The sequence below is a fragment of the Neolamprologus brichardi genome, chromosome 6, assembly GCF_056152115.1.
Source record: "Neolamprologus brichardi isolate AB-2024 chromosome 6, ASM5615211v1, whole genome shotgun sequence".
NCBI lineage: Eukaryota > Metazoa > Chordata > Actinopteri > Cichliformes > Cichlidae > Neolamprologus > Neolamprologus brichardi.
The window spans coordinates 24,144,393-24,165,705 of NC_142109.1; the positions used below are offsets into that span (position 1 = coordinate 24,144,393).

General features: G+C 37.9%; 1 protein-coding gene across 2 annotated transcripts; it reads left to right on the top strand.

The window, feature by feature from the left end:
• The first annotated feature begins 1,515 nt into the window (after window positions 1-1,515).
• On the top strand, window positions 1,516-20,250 carry LOC102783098 (voltage-dependent calcium channel gamma-5 subunit). Of its 2 annotated transcripts, XM_006787519.2 has the most exons (7): window positions 1,516-1,664; window positions 11,218-11,458; window positions 12,172-12,213; window positions 14,819-14,905; window positions 16,572-16,712; window positions 17,203-17,348; window positions 17,596-20,250. In XM_006787519.2, exons 2-7 carry the CDS (start codon window positions 11,263-11,265, stop codon window positions 17,857-17,859), a joined length of 876 nt encoding a protein of 291 aa, XP_006787582.1. In that variant the 5' UTR covers window positions 1,516-1,664; window positions 11,218-11,262; the 3' UTR covers window positions 17,860-20,250. The 2 variants fall into 2 exon arrangements, with proteins under 2 accessions (XP_006787582.1, XP_006787583.1); XM_006787520.2 differs by lacking the exon at window positions 12,172-12,213.
• Window positions 20,251-21,313: the final 1,063 nt, after the last annotated feature.

Consider the following 21,313-nt stretch of genomic DNA (forward strand, 5'->3'; position numbering starts at 1 on the left):
GCACAGACTATACAGTGCATCTGTTTCAAGTGCAAGTAGAAACAGATGTTACATAAATGAATGGGAATGAAAAAGAATTAAAGCCTGGCTCTTTTTTAAGACACAACTTGCAAAATTTTAAAAAATGTTTGTGTCTTAATGGAAAAGTTAAGGTTAGATATGGGAAAACAACAAGGACACACAAATGTTCCCACTCACTCTCACTCATCTAGTCATTTAGTTCTGAGTACAGCTATTAAAAGCTGGTAGCAAGCTATGCTGAAGGAATATAATTTTGAACTTTGCCTGGTGGTTTGATGAACATGATGGCCATTACAAGCATTGGATATAAACTCAGTTACCCATATGGATGATGTTGTACAGATGTTTTAGTATTCTTCATCAAAATTAAACAAACAAATACACCAAAATATAAATTCCGGTAATATCCTTTGGAAGAGTTTTTTTTATATTGTGCAAAAATATAACATAAAGTTGGTAAGTTAATATTGTATTGTAAAGACCCTACAGAGAAGTCCCAACAATCAAACGACCCCCCCTATGAGCAAGCACTTTGGCGAGAGTGGGAAGGAAAAACTCCCGTTTAACAGGAAAAAACCTCCAGTGGGACCAGGCTCATCTGCCAGCACTGGTTTGGGTTGACAGGAGGACAAAAGAGGTGCTGTGGATGAGGGTCAGAGATGAATAATAACTCATAATTTAATAATTAAATGCACAGTATTGCACCCTTGATCTCTGGCTCTCTTCCACAGCTTGTCTTTTATCCTGTCTTCTTTGTCTCTCCCAGCCGGTCGCTGCAGATGGCTGCCCTTCCCTGAGCCTGGTTCTGCCGCTCATAGGGGGTTATATGATTGTTGGTTTTTTCTCTGTATGTATTATTGTAGGGTCTACCTTGCAGTATAAAGCGCCTTGAGGCGACTGTTTTTGTGATTTGGCACTGTATAAATAAAATTGAATTGAATTGTTGTATCATTGTTGTAAGTGACTTGTTGACCTAATCTGTCAAGATACCTTAAACATATCTCTCATGAAAGTCACTGTGATCCAGAGAGAGTATTCTTTACACAAGGTACAAGCTGTTTTGGGCTTATCCAGATAAAAAAAATATGTATTTTTTAAGAAATGGCCAAGACGGCAGCAGAATTTGCAACAAATATAACTTAACAGGCTTATAGAGATATTTTCAGCGGTCAAAGGGGATTAGATTGATTATAAGGTAGACCACAGAGTCACAAAGATACTTGCAAAACAGCTCATTTCTTTGTTTTATGCATACAATTGTGGTAAATCCTATAGCAGAGCTTGATTTTTGTGCTGCTGCTTCATATCAAAACAATATCTGCTGAAATCGTATCGCTGCATGTGGTTTGAACTACAAATACACTGATCCATATCACATCACTTCACCTCCCTCCCTCCTGTTCACCTGAAGAGAGGTGGAGTGAGGAGTTGGGGTGCCACGTGCCTCACTCCACGCGGGCAGACAGTATTGCTGTTTTGGATAGTAGTGGTGCGCGAGCGACGCAGCTGCGGGTCAGGTTCAGTTAACGGGCTTATTTCCAGCCAAAGCCGAGATAACGCGGAGCGACTGAACAGGAAGAAAGGAGAGACGATAACAGAACACCAGCAGAAAGGCGTTTTATCGACGAGTCTTCTTCGCGAAGGTAAATTATTTTTAGCCAACTTTTCCTTGAGTGTCCACTGTAAGCAAGTCGTTACAGAGAATATTTCGAGGAGGAGAAAGCAAACAAACAAACAACAACAACAATAACAACAACAACAAAAAAACACGGAGTACTTTTCCTGTTGTTGTTTTCTCCCCCATGCTACTAATGTTTTTGGTTAGCTCCAATTAGACTGAGACCTGTTTGAAATATTAACATGTAAAACACATGTTTTCTCTTTGCCTCCATAATTAGTGTTGAAGCCTTTACTAAGCTTTGAATTTGCAAGTGAAGAGTGGAGTTGCTTTTCTCTGACACATGTTAGCGATATTCAAACCCGATAAGGATTTGTTGCACGTTGATTAAAACAAAAACTTAGAAGATAAATGTGCGCCTTAAGTGGCTGTTGAAGAGAAGCCGATGCCTCCCTTATGCCGACTCAAAGTCTATTCGGTTATTACACCCTTTCAATTGTGTCACAATGCCGCTAATCGACACGTGAAGTGCTGTAACTTGCAGGAAAAACTAAAGTATCACATGTGTGACAAAGAATATCACTCTTAGATATTTTAGGATTAGAGGGATTCGTTGAGACTTTTAAGCAAAACCCACGGCTTTAAAACGGAAAACAAGACCCATGCCAATAACACAGAAGATGCAGTATTTACTGTGCGCATTCCTAGGGCGTGTATTAAAAGGACAGTTGAGGTATTCTTGTTTAGCATCAGGTTTGGTTAAGTTTATCACTGATTCAATACGAGAACGTGTGTGAGTGGTTCAGTACCGCGGACAGCGGTTTAAGCTGGAGCCAAAGATTAACTGGTATTAGTAGCCTAACAAACAGCTGGCTGATTGCACTACAAACAACAGAGTCTCGCTGGCTTGTTGAGAACTCCGATCGAGATTGAATATAAGGCTAATATATTTGCTTTATGTCATCTGACATCTAATAATTACTTGATTTGTTGCTTCCATTAATGTGATGGTGGCGATTCAGAATGATTATGTGTTATAGTTATGAGGTTTAACATAGTAGATCGTTTTGTGGTGTTGTGATGGAAAATGCTTCTGATTCTGTAAGATCTGATACATGTGTGCATTATAATCTGACCTAATACAAATCATGATCATTCTATAGTAAAGTAATACTAAACTAATCCTTGGCATTTGTACAATTTAAGATTTAAATAGGCAGCTCGTGCCATTGGGTCAGTGTGTCAACCAAACAAACATTGTTAAAACACTCATTCAGTATGGGGATTATTTCTCAACAGTTTCAGACGCATACAGGCTGCATTGTGGATACTTGTGCACTCGCCAGGTGAGAAACTACTTGTTGCATTGAGGTACATTTAGGTAGTTTACAGTCTATTATTATCTGGACATAAGGGTTCAGGCTGTGACTCAAAGACAGAAAATGTGACTTCATGCACTTTCAATTGAGTCTGTTAGATTTGCAGAATTAGCCCCTCACATTTTGTAGAGCTTTTAATTTTTCTCCGCTGTAAAAGTCTCTTTAGCCACATAGCTCTTAAAGAAGCTCAAAGATGTATCTAGAGGTTTGGTATTTAATTGAAAGTCAGTCGACCTAAATCTTGTGGTTTTTGTTAAGCACTGATTTTTACTGATCTCATCATTAAACTTCTGCAGGCACTGTTTTCTTTCTGTGCCCATGTTCTCAAATGTCATAAATGCCATAAATTAAATACATGTTTAATCTCTGGCTGGCAGTTTTTATGTTTATCATGGCAGCCTTGAAAAACATTATTATAGGCCACATTTCAAACATGATAGGATCAGAGACTGTGCTACACAGGGTTATACAGCCCTGTCCCTGTGTCTTGCCATTAAAATAATCAGTTCTTTTCTTTTCCCCATCCTTATTTCTTTGTTGCTTACACATAACCAATGCTCACAGTTGTCACTCATGACAAAAGCAAAATGTAGCTCCTTTTTGAGAAATGTGAACAATTTCCATGTTCCTCTGTTATCTCTGTGGCAGAAAACATTGCAATCACCTAACAATGACAAAAAATATAAATAACATATCATTATCATTTAATGAGCATATCTATTCATAAAAGAAACCCACGTACAATATGTCTTTTGTCAGAATTGCAGGATTTATTAAATTAATTCTCTATTCCCAGTGTGGGCACAAAGCACGAGCAATTAAACAAAGTGCATTAAATAAGTGTTCCCCATTGCATCAGTTACTGTCCTGGTAGCAAATCACTTGGTTCAGCGATCGGCCACCCTCTAAAAAGCACCCCGATGGGAATATCCCCAAAATGTAAACACAGTGCTCTCTGCTGATCACAGCTGCCATGTGCCCAGTTTTTAAACACCTATTCTGAGTAAGACTCTCAAAGTTGCTGTTAAAGTTTTACCGGAGTTTTAAGCATTTCTTTCTGGGTCTGTGGAAAAATAAAGTAAACGTATTGTAGAGTGTAGACAGGATGTACTTTAGGATGCCTGTTCTAGATATATTTTATCTCCAGTTACATTTTGAGATCATTCTGTGCCTATGTGGCTACATGTAATATGTCTTTTTAATGTTTCCCTCTGTAAACCTTCAAAATGTATTTGCCTCCCCGTGTCTTTCTCCTGTTTCCTTTCTATCCCCTCCCCAGCATGTAAAAGTGCACAGCCAAATAGGAAGCCTTGTTTTGGGACTCACTCATCAGCTCATTCATGCTTAACTAATTTGTGGGCCTCTCTGTATAGCGTTGCCTGGCGACGAGGCCAAGTCAGGCACTTATAAATAAATGGGAGACTTGTTCTTACAACAAACATGAGGAAATGATGTTAGTGCTATTGCTGTGGGTCACTATTTTATTTTGTGCCAGAGTCAATGAAGTGTCTACCCTTTTAGAGATCACAAAAGTGCCATTCACTCGTTTTATTAAATAAAGTGAACCTATCTGTGCTCTTTGTTATGAATATGTCTAAGTGAAAAAAAATTCATGGCAAAGGAAATGGGGTATTTAAATGATCTTATATATTTACGGGTATAAGCTATAGCCTTTGTTCAGCCTTTTGCTACTATTTTATGTTCTGTTTGTTTATTATTCTTAGAAGATATAGAGATCAAGTGGATAGACAAGAAATCATGATGTTATATGATGGCATCCTCAGGGGCTGAAGCCAAAATGCTTTGCTAAAAATCATAAGGGAAGCACATTTGGAACAGAATTAAAGGCTTGAGCTATATCCAGCTCTGTATCCAGAGCTGCCCTGTCAAATTAAGATGATCTGACATTACAGAAGAGAGATGGACTGCATTGTGATACAGACTGCTTTAGAGTCCCGAGAGTGGGAGGGAGACACATTAGGTCAGCTGGTCAAACTGCCGTAGCAACATAGTAACACAAATTGGCAAATTTTTTCACCAAACTTTTTTATTTTAAAAATACTAAAACTATCCTCTGTCTTGACAACTTGAACTTGCACCACCATCACCACCTTTCTCTGCTTCGTGCCAGATGAGGCATTGTAAGCTGTCTGGCCTACAGCAGAGATTTGGCTTGGACTATAGTATGAATTTTGTGATTTTAAGTAGGCATGCCTTCAAGCAAGAGGCATGTCCAAAATTAGACCACTGAGAAATTATTCCTGCTTGTTAGCTATGTGCTTGAGGCTGGCGTGTATCGAAAATGCTCGCTTATACACAAGAGCATATGTAAAGAAACTGTTACAACCTTAACTGTTGTTTATGGTACCTTACTTGGATAACATAACAGCCAAGACTATATGCTGATTTGAAGTAGTCTTTATAATAAGGAAACTAAACTCAGTGACTTATCTAAATGAATCATTTTAATTGAGATAGTAAACGTAAAATAATTGTGTCATTTATTTGGGTTTGTGTTATTTGATTGTATTTGTATTTCACGGATTGAGGAAACATAAAGAAAATAGCACTTCTTGAAACCCCTTTATGACACGTTCCCTCTGTAAGATTTATTATGTGTGAAGTGAGGCTAACAGAAACTGGCTTTAGACAACTGGCTCTGCAATGATGTGTTCATTCACAAGTATAATTTGTGAGATATACCGTATGACCCACTTCATGGATATTTGTAGATCTGATGCGTGGATGAGCTTGTGGATATATACTGTTGACATGTGTTTCCCCTTTAGTATGCCTGCTGAAAATATATAAGCAGTTCCCAGCCACACAGTGATGGGGCTGCCAGCTTCACCCAGCTGTGACTGTGGCTTGATGACACGGCATATCTCCTCTCTGTTGCTTTGGACTGCTATTGTCCTTAGGCTCCCCCAGCCAGCCCTGGCAACATCAGCCAACAGGAACTAACTCACACAGTGTTAGTTGCCTGTCCACATCAGAAGCAACAGAGGGACATGCACTCAGCCACGCTCTTACAGCCACAGTAACTGGGTCAATAAGCATGCCAAAAGAGATCCGCGCTACGACACTGACGAACCCTTGACGCAGAAGAACAAATACACAAATTCAAATGAGGGTGTTCATTGCGAGATTTCATAGATTTCACAACCATTTTGTGACATTTTGAATTGAATTCCAAATACAACTTCAAACTCAGCTGTGATGGACATCATCTATTCTTCATGGTAACATTGTGACTATTTTAATTTGTGACTGCATATTTTAATTGACAATCAAAGATATCAGTGAAAAATCATGAATTTTTTATAGCAATGCTATTTCATGAACCACAAAAGGACTACTGACATATCATAATTATACAGAGATATGTTGATATAAATAATATTGATTTCATTTGGATAACTTACTACAATTTGTGTTCAAGTTACAATATATTTTTTATTACCAAAAAAATATAGATCAAAATGTGTTTTCTTGCTTTGCCATCGTTTGATGAAAAACCTCTGGATTTTCAGTTTAGGGAAAATGCTGTATTTCTGGCAGTGAGCCATTTAGATTGGGGTTGACAGGAGGGTCGGTGCATATTAAGGAAGTAGGGAGAAAAGGAATTGCCCTACTTTTGGTGATGATGTGCCCTTTACTCTAGCAGTTGTGTACATTTCCCTTACCTCGCCTCTGGGCCCCTAGTGGCCTTGTATCACATTAGTGGCAGAAAATGTGAACATTATTTACTTTCATTCAAATTAATTAGCAAATGTTTTTGCATTTTGAGCATTCTGACTTCCATTAACTGCATAAACATTCCCAATAAAACTCATTACTGACATTTTAACTTGCTTATTTTTTTAGTGCCATTTCTATGTTTTTGCACAAGCACGCAACTTTTGAGAAGACGGCAACAAATACAAACCTCGCATTTATTGATGAATGGTTTCTAGTCACAGGTTCAGACATTTTCCTCCAAAGGCAGCTCTGATAAGTATGCAGGAGAAGAGTGTTTTGTGTACTCCTTTGATCCCACAACAAGAGCCAAAGCTTTGGTGCCCGTAGCTTTGAACATTTAAAGAGAAAGCTTTCAAAATGAAAACACATTTTTCTCATCTAAGATCAGTCCCAATTACTGTCCTTTCAAGAACAGAACAATGAACAAAATTATTAGTATTAATGAATGACTGGTTATGGTAATTGTGTGTGTGTTGACAAGTGTGTTGGATCTCACTGATTATGATGGACTAAGAACCTTTTTTTTGGTGCTGTCTTTTCTACTCCTGGTCCCTGCTTTTCATAATAGTAAGAAACACAAGCTAGAACAAACCTACATGTAGTTTATTTTAACACATAGATGATAGATTAAATTGAGTGCTTAAGTCTAAAGATGACATCTAAAACTAGAAGACTTGTTATTTAGGGTTTTTTTTAAAAGGAAGAATGTAAAAGAAAAGAAACAAACATGAAAAATAATACCAGGTCTGTTAGTATGAGGGAATTATTATTATTGGTTGCACATTCTATTAACTGGTATATGTTTGCAAATAATTTTGTAAAATACTCTTAGGGAGTAAAATGTAACACATTTTGCAAACTCTACAAACGTTTTTAACACTTGAAGCATAATTCAGCCAGACACTACAGGGACAGTGATGCAGAAGTTCCTCCATTTGCCAGTGCAACAGTTTCCTCATAATAACCATAAACTGTGACAATAGAGACAGGGTCATATTATATTTTTATGCAATGCAATTTTCACTTCTTGCCTAGCGTAGGGAGAAATGGTTAAAACTGTTTGGAGAGCAGTGGTATTAATTTATGAACTCATCCGTAAAAGCATTGTTAGATTAATACTTAAAACTTGTCTTGTATTCAGTCCCTATGGCATGCTACAATGCTTGCTTAAGCAGCTTCTAAAAATACCAATTTGTAATTTATGCATCTGTGATGTCACGTAATGTAAACTGACAACAAATGACTTGTGATTTCCCCTTTCACAAATGCACAAATGAAGGCTTTGTTGAGGTTAATTAAGTCAGGTAAAACATTATTGAGTATTTGGTGGACTAGACCAAACATGAAAATCAGCAGTGCTCATTGGTTTTCATTGTTTTTACTTTGTCAGGTAACACAAAGTCAACCATGGTTATTTCTAGTCCGAGACACTGATTTTAATTGAAAACAGCTTGTGGTTTTATACTTCTTTTTTCCAGTAAAAAGGCCCCAGAGCTGTGGCTGGTGAGGGAAATGGCTGGCTGATGGAAGTTTAATGGACAGAGCTAGAAGTGAGACAGGTTTACTTTACGAAGGCAGAGTGAAGGTGGTGAACAGGGCAAGGCAATTGGCACAGTGGAAATTGGAGAAACTGATCCTGAGGGACAGGAGATAAAGATTACCACATGCGCAAACACACACACACACACACACACACACACACACACACACACACACACACACACACACACACACACACACACAAGGCACACAAAAATAAATCCAACTTGTAGTGTTAGCACCACGCGGAGGTGACTAAGGGTCTTGCAGTAATTGATGTAAAGACCAGAACCTTAAATACTGCTGGAATTTGATGACTGGCTGATTATCAGGTGTGCAGGTTGAGTCACCAGAGAGATGGGAACTTGGTACACACACAGAAAGGCAAGAAACGTTTTGGACATCAATGTAATTGTATTTAGTCAGATATTAGCTGAATTATTTTGTTTGAAACAGCTTCAGCTGTTTATTAATAGAGACTTTTTCTACCAAGCACTATTAAAATTTGATGCCATGCACACCATGCTGAAAAGTTGACAGCCATATTGGATGTGATACAAGCACAAATTTCTACGGACAAATATCGATACCCACACCATGTGCACACCATGTTTGTCTTGAAATGCTCACTAATTATTAGCCAAACAGTAGTAAAACTTGGAAAAAGTGCAATGCAAACTAGTTTTCTTATTACATCTTGGAGTGTAGCTGGACAGTTGTTGCAGACAAGTCCATCATTTCCATTCAAACCATGACTGTAACAATATGCTATTGACTAAAGCAATGAGTCTTTTGCCAACCAGTTGTGGAATACACATTTTTCTCTAATGATAAGTGGTTTTCAGGGGGTCACTGACTTGCCTATGGGCCAGCATGACTGGGACTTTAACAATCATTCCCCAACAACTACCATCAACCTCAGGCATCCAGTCACATTGAAACTGGTTGCCAGATGGTCATGAACTATTCTCTTGGCCTGTGTGACTGGGGTCTTAGTTATTTGATTCTACAGTGTCACCATGATTGTCACACCCTTATTTACTGATGGACAGAGGGGGCAGGGGTGGCTCCAGAATTTTTTCATAGGGGCAATATGGGGGCCACTAAAAATAATGGGGTGGCACACCAAAAACAGAATTTCCCAATTTATTTATGCTGTTGTCAAATATAGGTTACTTGAAAAAATATGGCAAAAAAGAAAGAAAGAAAAAATCATTTGCCTAGTTAATTCCCTGCTATTAGAGTTGATATATCTGATAATAGGTACATATGAAAACCAAATAAGATTTTGAAATTCATAATAATCTGTTTTAACCGATTGACTGATTAATTTACTGGAAATTCTGGGTGGTGTGCAGTGCCCCCCGGCAGCCAATGTCCCAAGAGATCATCAGAAAGCCTGGAGAACTGTTGATTAAAAAATATTTTAAAAAATGAAGGGTTGCTCAGGACTGTATATTTAAGTCACTACTCCAGTGTGTGGGTTTTGTACTGTACAGCTAAAACAGCCCTTCTGGGTAAGTGAAGTATACAAAAAGGGTTACTGAGTGGAATGAATCCATCTACTTACAGCTCAGTAGCAATTGCCTGAATATACAGCCTTTATGGTCATTGTAAATGAATAGCTACTGATTGCAACAGAGCCAAGAATAGCTTGGGTTTAGTAATAGTCCTTTTCCATTAATGCTGCTCCTGTGCTTGGTGAATTCTGATTACTTACAGTATGTGCATTTCAATTGCTTACAACTGGCATCACTATATGAACTGTGTGGTTTTGATCTAAAGTTACTTTCCCCATCAGACTCTGTTTTTTCTCTCACTGTTTGCTTTAACTGGTTGAGATGCCCACCCTCAGATGACTGATACTTCAAAGGTTAACTTCTGTTAAAAGGGAGTTTTTCCTTCACATTGTTACCAAAAGCTTGCTTAAAGGGAAATGATTGGCTTTCTCTCTATTATATTACATGGACTTTTCCTCACTATGCAAACTTGTTCCTCACTACATGCTGACAGTTGCATGGAGATCTCACTCTTTTCTTCTAACTTGGGCTTTGTATCAAGTCTTCATATAAGGAATTGTTGGAGGAAAGCGATTTCCAAATGCGATGAATTTTCTGAAAAGTTCAAAATCCTTTCACAAATTCTCTCTCCATCTTCCCAAGCTCACAGTGGGTGCTCAAAGTAGCAGCATGCTGAGACCTCATTATGTGAAATCAATTCCTTTCAACATGTATCTCAGCCTCCCAGCGCTTTAGCTTCCGGCAAAAGTGGGCTTCAGCTAAGAACAAAGCCATCGTTTTGTTTGGCAAGCACTCACATTGATATGCCGTGACATACTGTATGCCAGCTGTAGTATGGCACTAAATTTAACATAATGTAGTAGATACATAACAGACAGTTATGTATCTACTACATAACTGCTTTAATAATCATAGTCTATGATTATTAAAGCAGAAACAAATCAAAACAAACTCAGTTTTGTAATTCTCCTTTGGGTGCAATCAGTGCTGTTAGGCACATTGCAGGAGTGTTCTTTCTGCCTGGAAGCAGTCAAGGGTAGTCAAGTGAAAACCTTTCCTCAAACATGCTCTACTAAATCTTTCGTCCTGCACAGTTTGGTTATTTAAAGATTAATGGGAGATTTGAAAGAAAGAGACTCATTCCCAGATTTAAACTTCGGCAGAGATAAAACTGTCCTATCTGCAGGTGCGTTTGTTACTTTCTGTTTCTACCTGATCTCCATTTTCAGTCGTAAGCCTTAGTTCGAGTGAAATTAAATATTGCACAACTCCAGAGTGTCACACATGACATCACCCAAAGGCACAACCACCACCTCTGAGCACCGAAAAAAGTGGATTTTACAAAAAAAAAAGGAAAAAAATAAAAGTAAAAATGTTGATCTCTCTCTCCCTCTCATAGCTCCCTTTTCCGCCACCGGTGCCCCCCTGCTCTTGAGGCTGTGGTATGAGCCTATGTGGCAGGAAGGCGCTAACGTTGCTGAGCAGCGTGTTCGCCGTCTGCGGCCTCGGCCTGTTGGGGATCGCCGTGAGCACCGACTACTGGCTCTACCTGGAGGAGGGCGTCATCCTTCCTCTCAACCAGAGCACCGAGATGCGCATGTCGCTCCACTCTGGTCTGTGGAGGGTTTGCTTTTTGGCTGGTAAGTTAGTCTGAAGTCAGAATACAGTTTGAACACAGTAGAGTAGCTTTCCTGTTAGTCTCAAAAGCAGTAACAAAGTGGAAATGAAATCGTGATGCCATCTTTCAGAATTATTTTTATTATACACAGCTAAGTTTGAAGCACAGATTCACCAAAATTTTGTGCCTTGTCTCGTTTGCAGTATATTGTGCGTTGCATTTTTTCCCCTCTCATTTCTTTCCTTTATTTACTTCTCTTTAACCACTAGACTGCTGCAAGTATAGAAGATGTATTTTTGTTTTTGCTTTGCACTTGAATATTTGAGCATGAACTTTGAAACTTTGCCTTCACCTCTGCATAGCTTTATGATCCATCACCTTACCTGTATACTATCTCCAAACTGTTTTCCAGTCCTATGCTGTATCCTTCAAAATCACTTTTCCTGTTGATAGAGAGCTATTCAAGACTGCTTCTCTCATGATTTAACCGATTGCTGATTTACATTCAGTGGTGCCAGATGAAGTTTTGATTGGTGCAGACACTCCTCTCTGCTCCTTAACTGGACTTTCCTTTTCCTTCTTTTTGACCTGCATTTTTTCACTTTACCATTCCACATTAAAAGCAACTGCAGAAGCACAGCACATTGCATGGATAAACACCTTCTTAACGTGTTCCTCCACAGTTCTTGATTGGAAAATATTGGAAATACTAACCGTTTTAAATCTTTTCTTTAGAGAAACAACCGTCCAGACAAGTGTTGTCCCAGAGTAAACCAGGTATCCATTCTTGCTCTTACCCTCTCGATTCCTCCAGTAATCACAACAATTTACTGTACTTGCAGTACTATGTTCTGTTATTTTGCTGGATATCTAGATACCAAAGAAAAAAACAATCTCCTTTATGTTTTGTATTGCAACCAATGATATTTGTGCTTAGGTCTTTAAAAGTTGTCAGCTGACATGTACCTGCACTACAGATGCTTTTATTAGTTATGCTACAGAAGCCAGACGTATATTAACCAATTAAAATAACATGTTTTTCCCTCTTTTGCTTGGTCATTAAATTGATTTTGTCTGATTTTGCTCACAAGTACAGATCAACACAATGTATTTAACCCACCGTAGTAGACATACCAACAGTTATAATCATACTGACTCTTCTTTTTTATTATTGGTTTAACTTTCTTTGATCAACTGTTTATGCATCAGTCAGGACAAGAAGGACATGTGTCTTTCAGGAGTGTTTGAGCTTAGTCATACTCTAAGTCAGACGAGCTGTCTTTAGATTGTTTCAGAGTTCACTTTACTTGGTTAAGTTCTGGGCGCTGCCTGGGAAAACCGTAAAGCTTTTCCCAGTATTTCTGTAGATCTAATCTGTTCTGGTTTGCCAGCTGCTGGAGTGTTAAAACAGCTGGAGAACACCAGCTTCTTCCTGTCTAGAGTATGAGATATTGCTCACCACCAACCAGTATTTCTTGTTTTTAACTGAATGTCCACATCTAGGGAGATTAGCCACACTTCCATTTTCTTTGTCTAGCTTTGCATTAAATTATAGTTATTTCTAAACTACTAATACTAATTTGTAAGCCTTTCCAGTCTCTTTTTTAAGAACAGCAAACCTAAAAAAGCAAACCTGATTTTATTGATTAAATTCCATCTTTACAAACTTGTACTGTTTAGCTTAACATTTCACTTTAGCCAGCCTACACTGGGAATGTTTCAATTATTTTGATCAGTATGGACAGGAAGAATATTTGTGTTTTTCTTAAATGGTAACATAACCTTTAACATCAGTCCACTTACTGTTCATTTAATCTATACGACAATTGAGCTGCTTCGTCCTTTTTCAGGGTTAATGGTTAAGTCTTGGTAAATATGTTGGGATTCCAGTTGTGATTATGTAAGAGATGTTCTGCTGCCATGAAGCAGGCCTTTGGTTTAAACGAACTAATGGTTTAGTGTGTTTTTTAGGGGCAATTGAGTGGCCTTATTGCCCGCTTAATTTGACCCAGAAACAACCAGTGCTTACCATCACAGAGTGTAGTTACACCAGTGAATGTGAATGAAGTTGCACGGTGTTGTGACAGGTGAAGTATATTACATTTTACAGTTAGTATTTTATTCCAGAATCAGTTATTATAGAGATTAATAAAAAAAATAAGAGAAAAATAGAAATAATAACATAAGTCTTCATCATGAAAGTTCTGTAATAGTCGTTATTTTCCTTTGTTGGGAATAAAAAGGAAAGTGGTGATTAGTAGTAGTACAGAAACGCTGTTGACTGGAGTACAAAATATTTCAACCTTGTAACCTTGGACTTACTGCATAGTGGCTCAAGCTTTTACTTTATGTTAAAAGAAAAGCTGATACAATGACAAAGTTTGAGGGAGATCTGCAGTGACATACATATGTATACACAACGTGGACCTGAATTGGTCCAATCATTCTGCGTTTACAAACTTTTCCTCCATGAGTTTCTCCTGCTGTCTGTCTGTCTTCTATTCATATGCAGACATATTAATCCTAATGTCTGTTAAATATAACTATGTCATGATATAGTTAGGTAATTAACTAACAAATTACAGACTGTATTTGCGCATATGTGCAAATGTAGACATACTGTATGTGATATCACTAAGAAGTGGGGGGCCGATATTTGCATGCACAAAGAAACCCTAGAAATGCACAATAAAAACTGACTTTTCGTTAAAGTGAAAACCAGCAAGACTATAAACATGGGGTCAATAACTGAAAACAGTCTCAAGAATCTCCCAGATTTGTTTGATATATTATATTTTTCTTAAATAGCTATGCAAAAACATAACACATCCTTATATGTGTACTCTGTGGAAGCAGTATGAAGGTAATCACATATGCTGAACCCCAGAATATCACCTAATCCAACACCTCATAGTGTGTGGAGTTAATGAAGTGATGACAAGAATCAGTTGGTGTGTTTTGCTGCCACATTTTGTACTGTATGTGTCAGCGCGATAAGGAGAAAGGTGTTAAAGTCTAATGTTGGGTGTTCCTCAAACAAATACTGACAGCATAAACTGTGTGGAAGCTATAAACTCCCCATTCTCTTTCTAAGTTGACTGATTTTAAGTGATATTTAAATTTAAGAGCCTCACGGAGAAAATAAACTGAGCTTGGTCCTTAGATACCACTTGCAACTCGTCGTTCCAACAACTTGTTTGAAAACATGACATTTGTGACATTTATTCGTTTTTGCCATTATAGGTATTCATCATGTCAAGACATCCATGTATTCTGCATGTGTACTGTTTGACCTTCAGGGTTGGATTTAATTAATCGCTTGTGTACAAAAACATATACTGAAATTTCACTTAATATTTTTTTTCCCTGTGTTTTATTCCAGGAGAGGAGAATGGACGGTGTTTTACCATTGAGTATGTGATGCCCACTAATGTGCAGATGACATCTGAGTCCACTGTTAGTGTACTCAGTAAGTAACTGTTCACATGTCATGATTATTTTTGACCATTTTTCAGTCTATTTTCCAAAAAGAAAAGATGCCATTTAGTTTGAAATGCTTCACCATAATAGCATCTAGAGGCACAGCGGTTTTAGTCATAGAAAAATGTACCGTACCAAAGCTACTGCACAGAAATGGAGAAACAAGATGATAAAAGCATAAACGTTTTATACAGAAGTGTGTGAAAGAACTGTGTTAACTGAAGCCACATACATTTGTCAGAAGTCTTTTTTTTTTTACAAGACAATGATAAGATTATTCTTAACAAACACTCAATTCATATGTAAATCCTGTTTTGATATTGTAAAGTCTTAGTCTAAGTTTTACCTGAGTACAACTCACATGAATTAAGTCCACACCTCTTTGCTGTCCTGTCATCTCATACAGTATGTGGGGTTTTTTTTAGGATGGAGTGATATTGCAATTTATGGAATAATCCCCAAGGCAAATGCATGCAAGACAAATACTGAGTGTTAATGAAAAATTCAGTGATGCTATTTAAATAACTCCCTACATGGTGAAAATGCATGGGCATACATATACGCATTAGCATTTGGCACTTTAAGTTTAAAGCTGTGGAGTCTCACCAAGTCAAGCAAGCAAATTGTAGGAAAATAACATTGCCAAGCTATATAAAAGTCAGTTTTTCCAGAGCCTGCAATTATATAGTTATACTGAGTAGGTGCAGTAACTCAAAGATTAGCACACTCTTTCATACTGTTATGTGGGGGTTGAAAAAAACTGACACAAATGCAGAAAAGTTGAAAAATAAAATGTAAGGGTTTGCATTTTCTGGAAGTAGCAAATAACTAAATGAGAGCCACAGGATGAGTTAAACAAAATTCCAGCAAAGTACAAACTAACAATAATAATACCTAAAGACATGAGGAGGCAAGCAGGAAGCTGTGAAGAGGGACAAATGGCCAAAAGACAAGGGAAACAACAAGGAGAGCATACACTGACCAGCCATTTAATTAATTAGGACTAGAACTAGGTTGGACTTCCTCTTGTTTACACAGCTGGCTGAATTCTTTGTGCCATAAATTAATCGAAATGCTGTGAACAGTCTTCAATGATTTGGGTCCAGATCTGGTGACAGTGGATGTTTAAAAAAGCAGTTTAAGATGACATTGAAAGTAAACCACTGTCCAATGTATCTGCTAGCCAAATGTTTATGTTTTCATTCTGAAAAGATTTTTGTAGATTTCAACTGGCAAGATTGCCACTGAATCCAAAGTTTTACCAGCTAATGAGCGTTAAAGCCAAATTCCATTAAGATTATGGCCTTAGACATCTGGCCCACTTAGCTAAAAGGCTATATTTTGGGGGTAATGAAGAACACAATGGGGATTTGGGAAAAAGAGACTCTAAGAGGTCTTTTGCCATTTTCTCACAGCAAGCAGGCCCTGCTCCGTCTTAACATAAAAGAATCAAAAGTTAGTCAAGGTAATTAAACACTAAATCCATGAGAGTGAGGCATAAGATAGACCGACTAAATGTTTCATGCTGCTACTACAGCAAATTTTAATAAGAAAAATAAATAAAAACAGATATTGAAATTTTATACATTTTATTACATAAAACACACTCAAACTCATCAGTTTATTTTCTTTTTGCTTCCCTTCTCTCCTTTTAGAGATGATTCGCTCTTCTACACCCTTTCCTCTGGTCAGCCTCTTCTTCATGTTCATTGGTTTTGTACTCAGTAATATCGGCCACATTCGACCACATCGCACCATCTTGGCCTTTGTTTCTGGAATCTTCTTCATCTTGTCAGGTACTTGATTTATACTTACTGTATCGGCACTAGATGGACAAAGTGGCGCCATGCGTGCATGCACGTGTGCTTGCTTGGTGGGAGGTTGGGGGGCAAGGTTCAACTGTGCTACTATCTGTTGCACGTCATTCATCTTGTCACATTATAATCTGTAAAATGAATTACAGTATGCCAGTGTTGCAGCTACCAGACCCCTGCTGCACACAGCAGGAAAGTAAACAAAACTTTCCAATTTTTTCATAAATTTCGCAAATCCTGGTGTTTGATTTCATACATCTGTGGCAATGGACTGAAAACACATGCCTTCACAGATTAAGAGAGACTGTGGCCCAATATTTTTGTGCATGTCCATCACTGTCATATGAAAGAATGATTGTTTTCATTAACTCTGTCTTTGGAAAATATTATACAAAATTATGCAGCTATCAGTGATGTGTACCTTTGCTATATAAAATAGGTTTTAATCATTTAGTCTCTCTGCCTTCCACAGGTCTGTCTTTGGTTGTTGGTCTGGTGTTGTACATCTCCAATATTAATGATGAAATGTTGAACAGGACCAAAACTAATGAGGCTTACTTCAGCTACAAGTATGGATGGTCATTTGCGTTTGCTGCCATCTCCTTCTTGCTCACTGAGGTAACTTCAGACAGTCAAATAGTATCTCACATTTTACAAGAATGTTTCAAAGCCACAGTAATATTTAACCATTTTCTGTCTAACTAATGGTTTTATGTACATAAACTTAGCACTGGTCTCAGTTTTGTTTGTATAGATTTAATCGCATCATTTGCCTTGTACTTTAGGCATTTAGCAAATCTTGTCCTTAAATTGTCAGCTGAAGATGTACTGTGTCCCAGCCTTAATCTGTTTATTCCCTCCCCAGACGGCAGGTGTGATGTCAGTGTACCTGTTCATGAAGCGTTACACAGCAGAGGAAATGTACAGGCCCCATCAGGGCTTCTACAGACCTCGTCTCAGCAACTGCTCAGATTACTCCGGTCAGTTCCTCCATCCAGACGCTTGGGCCGGACGTGGTCGCAGTGCCTCCTCCATCTCCTCCGAGGCCTCACTCCAGATGAACTCCTCTAACTACCCCGCCCTTCTCAAGTGTCCAGAGTATGAACAAATGTCCTCCTCACCCTGCTGAGGCAGATGAGGCGCAGTTGTTTCACTGATGGGGTCTTTTTGAGCTGCCTGAATTTTGACATAAAATTATTGAATAATTTAATATTATCCAGCTCAATCTTTCCGCTTCAGCTGTTTGAACTATCTTTACCCTCTCTACCGTTAATTTTTTTAAGCAGTTTTTGATTTTGTAGAGAGCAACAGTAAACTGAAGGTCGCAGGTTCACTTTGTTGCCAGGCTGTACAACAAGTGACAGAGGAAATAGTTTTACCTGGTTTTACTTTTATTAGCTTTTTCTCAAGTTTTTTCGTGAAAGCTGGCTGCCACCCTGCTAGCTTTAGACTCTAGGTAAGAACTGGATCAGTAGGCTCTGTATATGTAATTATTGTAGAATCTGCAGGTTTTTCCTCAAATGCAAACATTTTACATCGACGTAGTTTCACGTAGAAACAAGCAGCTAATCAGAGGAATCACATAGTGTAGCTGGATGTGCTTCAAACATCCCGGGTTCTTGTTCTGAGAAAATGTTTCCTCACTCTGATTCTCTTATCATGTGATAATTGAGCAAATAGCGTGCACTTGCCATTCATAAAGGTTAACAGGGTTCAGAAAATTGCTTCTCATTTATTCTATAAATGGTGCATGTGCAACAGCGGTGTTAGTGTACACAGGCATTACATGCTCACATGCTCAGCTGTTTCTAATTAAAGTAGCCTCAACTGCAAAGTGTTGCACATTTTGTTGCCATGTACATCTTTGTATGCACATCACAGTTGTTTCAGACGTGTTCATGTGAAGGCTCTAAAATTCAGCTTTGAACATTTTCATGTTCAAGTGCAGGCTTAAGGTGATAAAACAGCTGTGAATCACAACTGCTCAGATAATTTTACTGATGTTCCGTCTTATAAATAAACAGTTAAAAGATGTATTTGTCGGGTCCAATGCAGCTGGTATTTGACATTTTTATATGACTTTTAGTTGATTTTCTCCATGTCTGTACACCGAATAAGAACCGTTTGTTGTTGTGAAGCCATGAGAGTTTTGTAAACTTTTTAAGCACTATCAGGAATATGTCATTATTTTGTATTTACGCATAATATTACTCATTTTCAAGCTTGTTCGCATTGGTCCATCTAAGAAATGTAAATGTTGACATCAAAGGAAGGGTTTGCATTATAGGCTGCTTGTTCACACATATGAGATACATTATTTAAAGGCCTAAATACGAACACGCTAATGGCTATAGAAACTGAGTGTTTTATTGTACATAGGAAACAAACTAATGCTTTATATGCACTCATATCTTGTCATGAATTACATACAGGACTGCGTCACACCGGCAAACTTAACTATCCGTATATAAACAACCCTTTTACTCAAAGAGGACCTATAATTAATTTGTGCACTTATTAGTTTTGAAACAAATAAAACAAGAAGGAAACAAAAATATCAGAAAGGCAACAGTGTTTGAGTGTTGCTGCTAACTTAGAGTTATAAACTATTAGTTTATAAGAGAATGTCAAAGGGGAGAAGTTGAAGTTTGAAGTTTCTACTTGGATGTAGAACGAGTCAGTCAGGTTGTATTAAATACCATTTTCAGATGGGTTTATTGTGAATGTAAGATGTGCAAAGGAGATGCTGCTAAGTGGGATGTTTCTGCATATAGTGAAATACCTCTCCTATAGAGACACTTCAACCAAGTTCTGTAAGCGTATTTTTTTATTTCCCCCTCAAAAAGAAAGAATATTCTTATATGTTAACAAATGCACCGCAGTCCTGAGTGTGCCAAGGAAGACACTGTATCCAGGTTAAGCACCAGTGTATTGAATATACACATTTCATGCAGTATAAGTGTAAAAAAACATATTACATAGCTGCATTTTGTCTTGTTGCGATAATTTTGTGTTAGTTTGACATATAAATAAAAATTTTACTTATTGTCAGTATATGGTGTGAGCTCCACGTGATATTAATGCATGCAACATTTCATCACTGGATCACATTGTTCCACCTGCACAAGTACATAAAACTAACAAACACAAACTGTGCCAAGTTAAACTTTCACTCTTTGAAACTACAGTATACCCATTCTATTTTGTTTATTTTAAACACTGTAAATAAAAAATCATCTATGTGTATAGATTTTTTTTGTATAGACATCTATTCATGTAAAAACTGGTTGTTTTATTGTTGGGTAGACTTACTTGCAGTATATTTGACAGCTGCTTTGCCTCCTGCTTCACATTGACAGTGTGAGCTTTTTCATATTGTTAAGCTTACATTAATGCAAAGTATCCCAAATGGTGTCATGAAAATGTGTATTTTTACATTCAGTCATATTCATGATGTTAGATGTGTAATTGAAGGTGTGTTATCTCAAATAAAATTATTATTTGATAAATACTCACTGCATGAATCTACCAAAGTCTGAGTTTATTGTGCATGCATATCACTAAAGGGTCCTTCAAAATTCAAAAACTCTGAACCTGAAATCTCTAAAATCCACGAGTATTACAGCTAAAAATGACGATAAATCTTAAAAACAGCAAGGCATCCTTAAATTCAATCATGAGTATCATATTCAAGAGGAAACTGTTATTTACATCTGTAATAGCTCGTATAATATTTAGCTGGCGATCTGTTCTGGGATCACATCAGAGTCTTGTTGCTAAGTATCAGTAGCAACAGACATAATGCTGATCAGGTTCAGTGGGCTGGATGTGGGTCACAAAGCGGATTGCAGATGCTCGGCAGCTGTGGGCAGACTGAGAACTGCTGAGAAGACTGAGAACAGCTGCAGCGGGGCTGTGGAGCTTGACTTCATAGCTTGCCTAAACTAATACTCAGTTAACTGCACAAAATGAGTCAGGGAAGGAGACTGAGGCTCAATCAATAACACAAAACAACAAACTAATGCAAGGAGATTAACACTTGTTACTCTCAGGCAGGTAAAGCCATTTGCTGTGGATGTTTATTGCCATTAAAGAAAATGATCTGCTGGTAAACTACAAAGTATAGTAAATGTGTAGTCAAGTACCACCTTCTGTTGGCACAGAGTGGAAATGCATAACAAATAGAAACTGTGGTTACACACCCGTTGGCCACTTTATTAGCCACATCTGTTCAGCCGCTAATGCAAATATTTAATCATCCTATTGCCTGGCAGCATCTCTTTAGGCATGTTCGAGATGACCTGCTGAAGTTCAAACCGAGCAACAGAATAGAGAAAAAAGGTGATTTTACTGATGCTAAACGTGGAATGGTTGTTGGTGCCAGATGACAGTATTTCAGAGGCTGCTTTTGTGCTGGTAGTTTCCTGCACAACAATCTCTAAGGTTTACAGAGAACGAGAAAATATTTAATGAGCTATCAGGGTGAAAATTCTTTGTTGATCCCAGAGGTCAGAGGAGAATGGCTTCAACCTGATAGGAAGGCAAGAGTAACCCAAATAATCTTATTATTATTGATAAGAGCA